This window comes from Caretta caretta, chromosome 23 (assembly GCF_965140235.1).
Source record: "Caretta caretta isolate rCarCar2 chromosome 23, rCarCar1.hap1, whole genome shotgun sequence".
Classification (NCBI taxonomy): Eukaryota; Metazoa; Chordata; order Testudines; family Cheloniidae; genus Caretta; species Caretta caretta.
In genome coordinates, this window is record NC_134228.1 from 12,138,619 (window position 1) to 12,148,994 (window position 10,376).

Here is a 10,376-nt window from a genome sequence, read left to right on the forward strand (position 1 = left end):
CTGCTGTAAAACCAGGCAAATATCTGGATGAGTTGATAGACCCCCTGGGAGACCTCGGCGTATCCCTGGGGATACACGTATCCCTGGTGGAGAACCACTGGATGGAGGGACCCAGACCAGCGCTTGGGTCGTGGCTGGGTTCAAACCTTCCCCTCTAGGGGGCGCTGGCTCCCATCCGGCCCCAGGGCAGGGACTGGCTGGCTCAGGGGGGTGGGGAATGGGGCACGGGGCCTTTCCCCTCAAGGGGGCGCTGGCTCCCATCCAGCCCCAGGGAAGGGACTGGCTGGCTCAGGGGGGTGGGGAATGGGGCACGGGGCCTTTCCCCTCAAGGGGGCGCTGGCTCCCATCCAGCCCCAGGGAAGGGACTGGCTGGCTCAGGGGGGCGGGGAATGGGGCATGGGGCCTTTCCCCTCAAGGGGGTGCTGGCTCCCATCTGCCCCCAGGGCAGAGACTGGCTGGTTCATGGGGGTGGGGAATGGGGCACGAGGGTCAGAGGAATCTGTTTTTATTCTCAGCTGCCCCACGGCTGTAAAGTGGGGAGAATGATTCTCTTGGGGTCTAGTTAGAGTGGGAGCTCCATGGGGCAGGAACGATCTCTAGGTCTGTGCAGCACCCGGCTCAACAGGGACCTTGATTCCCCCACAGCTCTCACGGTGCCCCTCACTCCCAACCTGTAGCCCTCTGCCAGCCCAGCCCTGGGCAGGGCCCCAGCTCTGCCCCTCACTCCCAACTCGCAGCCCCCTGTTAGCCCATCCCTGGGCTCCCCCCAAAGCTCTGCCGGTGCCCCTCACTCCCGACCCGCAGCCCCACCTCCCATTCCCAGCTGGCCAACTCTGTCCTTCACTTGATGAAAGCAGCCATCAATCTCGATGCTGGTTTTATGACCCCCCTCCGCCCCCCACCCCGGGTTGCCCATTTGGATCAAAGGTTAATTAATCCGAAGCAGACCGTGTCCAGAGTTATTCTGACCCCCGCCCGGGCAGGTGGTCCCAGCCCTGACACACAAGCTGCTATGAAAGACCAACAGGGCCCCGGCCCTGCCAGGGGGCCGGGGACTCACTGCGGGGCTGTGGGGACACAGCAACCATTTGGGACTCAGCTTGGAGGGGGAAGGGAAAGGCAGGTGGGATTAACCCTGAATCAGAGACACCTGTCACCCTAAAGGAGCTCGGATTTCACATGCCCGGCGTCGGGATGCAGCCCCTCTGGGGTGGGGCAGGGGCTGGGTATACAGGGACCCCTTGCACGGCACTGGGACGTGGCCCCTCTGGGGTGGGGCAGGGGCTGGGTATACAGGGACCCCTTGCACGGCACTGGGACGTGGCCCCTCTGGGGTGGGGCAGGGGCTGGGTATACAGGGACCCCTTGCACGGCACTGGGACGTGGCCCCTCTGGGGTGGGGCAGGGGCTGGGTATACAGGGACCCCTTGCACGGCACTGGGACGTGGCCCCTCTGGGGTGGGGCAGGGGCTGGGTATACAGGGACCCCTTGCACGGCACTGGGACGTGGCCCCTCTGGTGTGGGGCAGGGGCTGGGTATACAGGGACCCCCTTGCACGGCACTGGGACGTGGCCCCTCTGGTGTGGGGCAGGGGCTGGGTATACAGGGACCCCTTGCACGGCACTGGGACGTGGCCCCTCTGGGGTGGGGCAGGGGCTGGGTATACAGGGACCCCTTGCACGGCACTGGGACGTGGCCCCTCTGGGGTGGGGCAGGGGCTGAGTATACAGGGACCCCTCGCCCAGATCAGGGTGTGAAGGGTTGAATCTTACCATGTGATTGGCCCGGCCATTGTGATGTCGGGGGTGGGTGCCGAAGGCGATTGGCCGCAAGGCAGGGGGGCGGGGTGGTGCGAGGTCACCCCCTGGTGGCCGGCCATGGCCTGGGCGGTGTGGCTGGCGCTGTGGGTGCTGGGGGGTCCAGGGGGCCGGGGCTGCCTGCGCTGCGACCCCGGCTCCATGCGGCTGCTGCGGGAGCTGAAGGGGCCCTACCTGGCCAGGCAGCTGCGGGGGGACCCGGACCTGCGGGCGCGGCTGGAGGCCCTGCTCGAGCGCAGCCTCCAGGGGCTGGCGGAGCTGCCCATCGGGCCCCAGACATACATGGGGGTCATCGGTGCGCAGGGGCCCCTACCCCCCGCCTCTGCCACCCCAATACAGCCCGGGGGGAGGGGGGAGAGGGAGCTGGGGGGATGTTAGGAGAGGAGGGGCTGTCTGGGGGGGGCAGCAATCCAGAGCGTTGGGTCTCATCCCCTTTGCTGCCCCCCCCACTAACACATCACCCCCCCCAGATGAGAAGACGATGGGAGAAGCCGCCGCCCACTTCAGACGGGCCGTGACCCGAATCATGGAGAATGACTTCAAAGGTACCAGCCCTGGGGTGCCCCTCACTCCCGACCCGCAGCCCCCTGATAGCCCGGCCCTGCCCGTGCCCCTTGCTCCCGACCCGCAGCCCCCTGCTAGCCCGGCCCTGCCCGTGCCCCTCACTCCCGACCCGCAGCCCCCTGCTAGCCCGGCCCTGCCCGTGCCCCTTGCTCCCGACCCGCAGCCCCCTGCTAGCCCAGCCCTGAGCTCCCCCCAGCCCTGCCGATGCCCCTCACTCCCGACCCGCAGCCCCCTGTGTCATGGAGTCCCTGGGCGATGCTCTGGAACTGCTCCCCATGAAGCCAGTCAGGACTCTGGGGCAGTCGCCTTTCTGTGAGCAGCCTGTCTGCAGGACACACAGCTCACCCGGCTCCACCTTCCTGGGTCTGACCTCGGAGCATTCAGCATCCTCTGCCCCTCCATGTGCTTCCCACAGCGAGTCCGCTCAGGCGGGGCTCCTAGGGAAGCCAGAGGGTCCTGCACCCCAACTTCGCAGTCAGACGTGATGTGACGAAGTGGGACTGTTCTTAATGTTTCCTCTGAATAGTGTGGGGGTGCCTCAGTTTCCCCTAGGCAGTTCTTAAGTATCTAGGGGGTGGAGTAAGGGTGTATGATCATTGCAGAGCCCTAGAGGGCAGGTGTGTGCAGGAGTCTGGACACAGAGAATGGCCGACACCCTGTTTCCTGGCCACTGATGGCCTGGGCCCTTCCCCCCCCTGCAAGGTGAGAGCTGAAGGGTTGGAGAACAAAGGAATCAGGTGACTACCTGGCCCGGGAAAGGAACAAAGCCCAGAGGAGGAGGAGGGGCTGGAGGGAGGTTCAGTTTGGGGCTGGCTGGGACATGGAGTGAAGTGCAGACGTGGTTATCTGGCTCACTGCCCCCCAAAATGGACCCAGCTGAGGGGTCCCGTTCTCTGCACCTGCAAGCTCTGTTTTAGACCATGTTCCTGTCGTCTAATAAACCTCTGTTTTACTGGCTGGCTGAGAGTCACGTCTGACTGCGAAGTTGGGGTGCAGGACCCTCTGGCTTCCCCAGGAGCCCCGCCTGAGCGGACTCGCGGTGGGAAGCGCACGGAGGGGCAGAGGATGCTGAATGCTCCGAGGTCAGACCCAGGAAGGTGAAAGCTGTGTGAGCTGTGTGTCCTGAAGACAGGCTGCTCACAGAAAGGCGACTGCCCCAGAGTCCTGACTGGCTTCATGGGGAGCAGTTCCAGAGCATCGCCCAGGGACTCCATGACACGTGACTCTCAGCCAGCCAGTAAAACAGAAGGTTTATTAGACGACAGGAACATGGTCTAAAACAGAGCTTGTAGGTGCAGAGAACGGGACCCCTCAGCTGGGTCCATTTTGGGGGGCAGTGAGCCAGACAACCACGTCTGCACTTCACTCCCTGTCCCAGCCAGCCCCAAACTGAAAACCCCCTCCAGCCCCCCAACCCCCTCCTCTGGGCTTTGTTCCTTTCCCGGGCCAGGTGGTCACCTGATTCCTTTGTTCTCGGACCCTTCAGCTCTCACCTTGCAGGGGGGGAAGGGCTCAGGCCATCAGTGGCCAGGAAACAGGGTGTCGGCCATTCTCTGTGTCCAGACTCCTGCACACACATGCCCTCTAGGGCTCTGCAATGATCATACACCCTTACCCCACCCCCTAGATACTTAAGAACTGCCTGGGGGAAACTGAGGCACCCCCACACTATTCAGAGGAAACATTAAGAACAGTCCCACTTCGTCACATCTCTCCCCCCTTCGAGATCGAACTGAGCGGGGTCACTTTAGCCGGTGACCTGGGGAAGTTCGAAGCCACCAACGTTCCCATGGATGCCCCAGCATCTCTCCCATTCCTTGGTAGGAGTTACACCAGGCCCTTCCAGTTTCACGCCCTCCCTTAGGTCAGGGGTGGTCGATAGCACTCGCAGGCCGCATGTGGGAAGGTTTATGCAGCCCATGCCCTTTGGCCACCCCAAGAATGTCTCCCCATTGACCATCACCTTCTGCTCCCACTGGAGGTCCGGGGGGCCTGGCCCCAGGAAACTCCACCCAGACATATAGGTTGGGGTCAGGAGTGGGAGCTTGTCCACATCCCCAACCATCTGGCTGACGGAGTCTATGGCCTTGGGACCCAGCAAGGGAGCTAGACACCGGGGCTTTTCCGCAGGGTCCCCTTGGTTCAAATCTCCCGCCTGCTCAAAGGCAGTGAGGTGGGCATCCAAACCCCCCCCCTTAACCAGGGGCAGCAATTTAGTCTCGAGGTTCCCTGCGGAACTGGCCCCCCGGGGTCTATCCCCACTCACCCCTGAGGGGTCCCCTATGCCTCTCCGCTCCCCCACCGCCAGTTCATGCTGCTGCTGCTTCTGCAGCTCTTTCTCGGGCTCTCGCTGTCTCTCACAGTCCTCTTGGTCTCTCGGACTCAGCTCCAGTCCCGTCCGTCTCGATCCCCCGATGGGGAACCCGATCGTGAAGACCCTCGTCTGGTCGGGGACAGGAGTCTTGGCGATGCCTGGCTCCCGCTCCAGCTGCTCCCAGATCCTGCTATAGCCCCAGTTGGGGTCAGGAATCTGTTCCTTAGAGCGGTCATCCTCCTCCAGCTGCACGATTAACTGTGCTTTGGTGAACTTTCCAACGCTCAACCCTCTCTTTTTGCACAGGGTGACAATGTCCTTCTTAAGGAGACAGTGACAGGCCATCACTCCGCTCCTCCCAAGTTGTTGTGGACTCACAGGCCTGGGTGTTCTCAGCTCCCCACGGTTTCCAGGGAGAACCCCTAGTGTGCCAGCCCTTCTCGAGGTCACCACCTCTTTGCCAGGGTCGAGCTGCAGACTCCTCCGCCCCTTGGACTGCTCACTGCAATCCCCAGGGGAACCCTGCTACTGCACAGTCCTTCTCGCTGGTCACACACTCCCAGGGGTTAACCGCCCCCCGAAACCGCTCCTCTCTGAGCCTTCAGCAGGCCTAGTCCTCGGCAATCCCCCTTCGTGTTACTGCTCCCCAGTCACTTACTGCAGGAAGCACCATCCACGGGGTGCAATACATCCCACCACTGCCACCAGTTGTCACGGAGTCCCTGGGCGATGCTCTGGAACTGCTCCCCATGAAGCCAGTCAGGACTCTGGGGCAGTCGCCTTTCTGTGAGCAGCCTGTCTTCAGGACACACAGCTCACACAGCTTCCACCTTCCTGGGTCTGACCTCGGAGCATTCAGCATCCTCTGCCCCTCCGTGCGCTTCCCCCCAGCGAGTCCGCTCAGGCGGGGCTCCTAGGGAAGCCAGAGGGTCCTGCACCCCAACTTCGCAGTCAGACGTGACTCTCAGCCAGCCAGTAAAACAGAAGGTTTATTAGACGACAGGAACATGGTCTAAAACAGAGCTTGCAGGTGCAGAGAACGGGACCCCTCAGCTGGGTCCATTTTGGGGGGCAGTGAGCCAGACAACCACGTCTGCACTTCACTCCCTGTCCCAGCCAGCCCCAAACTGAAACTCCCTCCAGCCCCTCCTCCTCTGGGCTTTGTTCCTTTCCCGGGCCAGGAGGGCACCTGATTCCTTTGTTCTCGGACCCTTCAGCTCTCACCTTGCAGGGGGGGAAGGGCTCAGGCCATCAGTGGCCAGGAAACAGGGTGTCGGCCATTCTCTGTGTCCAGACTCCTGCACACACATGCCCTCTAGGGCTCTGCAATGATCATACACCCTTACTCCACCCCCTAGATACTTAAGAACTGCCTGGGGGAAACTGAGGCACCCCCACACTATTCAGAGGAAACATTAAGAACAGTCCCACTTCATCACACCCTGCTAGCCCGGCCCTGGGCTCCCCCCAGCCCTGCCGATGCCCCTCACTCCCGACCCGCAGCCCCCTGCTAGCCCAGCCCTGCCCGTGCCCCTCGCTCCCGACCCGCAGCCCCCTGCTAGCCCAGCCCTGAGCTCCCCCCAGCCCTGCCGATGCCCCTCACTCCCGACCCGCAGCCCCCTGCTAGCCCGGCCCTGCCCGTGCCCCTTGCTCCCGACCCGCAGCCCCCTGCTAGCCCGGCCCTGCCCGTGCCCCTTGCTCCCGACCCGCAGCCCCCTGCTAGCCCAGCCCTGGGCTCCCCCCAGCCCTGCCGATGCCCCTCACTCCCGACCCGCAGCCCCCTGCTAGCCCAGCCCTGGGCTCCCCCCAGCCCTGCCGATGCCCCTCACTCCCGACCCGCAGCCCCCTGCTAGCCCAGCCCTGGGCTCCCCCCAGCCCTGCCGATGCCCCTCACTCCCGACCCGCAGCCCCCTGCTAGCCCAGCCCTGGGCTCCCCCCAGCCCTGCCGATGCCCCTCACTCCCGACCCGCAGCCCCCTGCTAGCCCAGCCCTGGGCTCCCCCCAGCCCTGCTGATGCCCCTCACTCCCGACCCGCAGCCCCCTGCTAGCCCGGCCCTGCCCGTGCCCCTTGCTCCCGACCCGCAGCCCCCTGCTAGCCCAGCCCTGGGCTCCCCCCAGCCCTGCCGATGCCCCTCACTCCCGACCCGCAGCCCCCTGCTAGCCCAGCCCTGGGCTCCCCCTTCCAATTGCCAATGAGGCAGCGCCCTCTGCTGGCTGCTCTGCGGTTTTGCAGCTCGATTAACCATTTGAACCCTGAACCGCTTAGACGACGTGGGTCGATTCTAGGAGAGGGATTTTCGCGGGGGGTGGGGGTGTTTGCTCTGTATGTGGGTGGTGGGATATGGGGGGAGGGGCTCCGCTTTGGTGTCGGGGAGGGGTGTCTGGTTTTCAGTTAAATTCCCCTGTTGCCTCTTGAACCTAATGATGGGGCGGGGCAGGACCTGAGCTGCTGAGTCACATGGTGAGGATCTGAGGGGTGGGGCTGGGGTGGCTATGGGTGTGGCTAGACGGGAGCCACGCTCACATGGCTGCCCAGTTGTGTGGGGCCGTGGCACTGTCCTGTGTGGTGTTCACAGCACCCTGGTTGCTCTGCAGATGGGCAGCTTTTCAACGAGGTGATGTGGAGTCTGCAGGAGCTGAGAGAGACCTTCACAAGCCTCATGGCCCGATTCCAGAGAGAGGGTGAGGGAAGGTGCACCTCACTCCTGACCCACAGCCCCCTGCTAGCCCAGCCCTGTTCCCCCCAACCTCTGCTGGTGCCCCTCACTCCCGACCCGCAGCCCCCTGCTAGCCCAGCCCTGTTCCCCCCAAGCCCGGCCGGTGCCCCTCACTCCCGACCCACAGCCCTGTTCCCCAGGGGATTGGGGGGGGGGATGGGCTCCATTTCTCACCCTTCTTCTTCCTTCTTGTTTTGCAGTTTTTTGCCCGAATAAGTGTGGTGAGTGGGAGCTGGAGGGGGGGGGCAGGGACAGATCCTGGGGGGTTCCAGGGACCCCATCTCTGATTCCCTGGGGGGGGGGGTCAGGGATCTCCGTGCTGGGAGGGTCCTATCCTTGACTGCACTCCAGGCCAGGGCGCCCTGACCTCCTAATGCTAACCCCCCTGCAGCTGTTCAGGGCCTCCCTGCTGACCCCCAGTAATCCCTCACCTCCCGCCAGCCCTTGAATGCCTGGGTCCAATTCCCCCAGCAAGTCAGGTTCTGACCCCCAGGACACTGGCACCAACCTTACTCCCCGAGGGGCCATCCCCCCACCCCAGCTTCTGGGGCTCTGATTCCCCCCTGGGCTCTGACCCCTGCCTCTCTGCAGGGCCCTAACCCTGACACCCCCTGGGCTCTGACCCCTACCATCCCTGACACTCCTCTTGGCCCTGATCCCTGCCTCTCTGCAGGGCTCTGGCACCCCCCCACCCCCCCGGGGCCCTGACCACCACCTCTCTGCAGGGCTCTGACCCACCCCTGGCTCTGACCACCCCTTAGGCCCTGACAGCCCCCCGGCTCTGACCTCCCCACTGGACTCTGACCCCCGCCTCTTCGCAGGGTGCATGGTTCACCAGTTCATCGACTGTCGGGCCTGTGGCACCGAGATCTACTCCTGCAACCGGGACCTGCGCTGTGGGGGTGAGCGGGGGGTGCCAGGGAGGGATGGAGGGGTCAGACGATGTGGAGGGGTCGACTGTGAAGGGATTCGGGGAGGGTCTAGAGGCCTCCAGCCTGTTTTGGGGTTTCACTCTCAGGCTCCAGGGCCTGACTCCTCCTGCAGGGTCAGGAAGGAAAATCCCCTCCCCACCACATGGTGAGGTGTATTGTGGGTTACGATGGGGTCCCCTCTATCTGACTTTGGCCACTGTCAGAAGCTGGACTGGATGGGCCCATTGCTCTGACCCGGGGGGGGTACAGGGAGGGATGGGCCAATTGCTGTGATCCAGGGCACACTGCTGGGGTCGATGTGGGGGGTGTTACTGGGGTGGATGAGATGGTCGGGGGGGGGGTATGAGCTCTGATCTCTGGGTCTCTGGCAGAGCGGAGGCTGCAGGTCCAGCAGGAGGACGACCTGATCCTGGACTGTGCCTTGACCTGGCACCGTGCCAGCTACGGGGCCAAGAGCTACCGCTTCTACCGGGTACAGGGCCCCTCACTCCCGACCTGCAGCCCCTGCCAGCCAGTCCTGCCCCCCCCCAGCTCTGCCGGTGCCCCTCACTCCCGACCCGCAGCCCCTGCCAGCCCAGCCCTGAGCTCCCCCCCAGCTCTGCCGGTGACCCTCCCGACCCGCAGCCCCTGCCAGCCCAGCCCTGAACTTCCCCCCCCAGCTTTGCCGGTGCTCCTCACTCCTGACCCGCAGCCCCTGCCAGCCCAGTTCCTACCCCCCCCAGCTCTGCCGGTGCTCCTCACTCCCGACCTGCAGCCCCTGCCAGCCCAGCCCTGAGCTCCCCCCCAGCTTTGCCAGTGACCCTCACTCCCGACCCGCAGCCCCTGCCAGCCCAGCCCTGAGCTCCCCCCCAGCTTTGTCGGTGACCCTCACTCCTGACCTGCAGCCCCTGCCAACCCAGCCCTGAGCTCCCCCCCAGCTCTGCCAGTGCCCCTCGCTCCCGACCTGCAGACCCCTGCTAGCCTGGCCCTGGGCTCCCCTCAGCTCTGCCGGTGCCCCTCACTCCCGACCCCCAGCCTGCCTGATCCCTGTGTCTCTCCGGCAGGTGGTGGAGGGCGTGGAGCAGGTCATAGTCACGGGCCCCGATGCCTTCCTCGTGAAGAAAGAGGCGACAGTGAAGGACTCGGGGCTCTATCGCTGCGAGATGCTGAACACCCAGGGCTGGGTCTGCTCCGAGCTGCGCTTCCAGGTGACAGGTGAGGCGGACAGAACCCAGGAGTCCTGGCCCCCAGCCCTTCCCCCCAGTTCTAACCACTAGCCCCTACTCCCCTCCCAGAGCTGGGAGAGGAGCCAGCCCCCCCCCCTCCCCGCTCTAACACCTGTCCCCTCCCCATTGCAGTGACTCCCCTGCTGGGGAATAGCACCTCACCGCCTTTGCCGCCCCTGCTGGGGCCCCTGACGCTGCCCCCCCCCACCACGGAGCCCGACCCCCCTGGGGGGGCCTGGAGACTGGACCGTCTGGGTCATCATCGGGAGCAGCGCCGGGCTGGTCCTACTGCTCCTCGGGGGCTGGTGAGTCCAGATGCCGGGGTCCCCCTCACCCCTTCCCCCAGGGGGGCAGGGCCCCCATGTGCCAGGGTCTGCGTGTCTGGGGGAGGATGGGGGGAAAGGCCTGTGCCAGGGTGGGGGGAAAGGCCCGAGCCAGTGTGGGGGGCAGATGCTGCCTCTGTTTCCCCCCCACCAACAGCTCCCCCACTCTCCTTCCCTAACCCGCCTTCCCCACCCTACAGCGCCTGCGTCTATCGCCGCCAGCAGAAGGTGCCCGAGGAGGACGGTGGCAGCCAGGGGGGGCAGCTGAAGACATGACCTGCCCCCCCTCCGGAACCAACCCCCCCGCCAGCCCAGCACTGGTTCCTCCCACCTCCGAGGCGAGGGGGGTACTGGACCCCCTCCCCCCGCTACGTTGAAATAGATGGGATTTTATTGCCAACGCACTGTCGTCCCAGACTCCCGGGTTCTGTCCCCGCTTTGGGGAAGGGAGCAGTGTCTAGTGGTTGGAGCAGGGTGGAGGGGGGAGCTGGGAGCCAGGACAC

General features: G+C 64.8%; 1 protein-coding gene across 1 annotated transcript; it reads left to right on the plus strand.

The window, feature by feature from the left end:
- The first annotated feature begins 1,878 nt into the window (after window positions 1-1,878).
- IZUMO1 (izumo sperm-oocyte fusion 1) lies at window positions 1,879-10,277 on the plus strand. The gene is given in 10 exon segments (XM_048832643.2): window positions 1,879-2,113; window positions 2,289-2,363; window positions 7,292-7,378; window positions 7,614-7,634; window positions 8,235-8,315; window positions 8,717-8,817; window positions 9,389-9,539; window positions 9,683-9,759; window positions 9,761-9,855; window positions 10,074-10,277. Coding segments are annotated over 10 exon segments (999 nt in total). The 3' UTR covers window positions 10,150-10,277.
- Window positions 10,278-10,376: the final 99 nt, after the last annotated feature.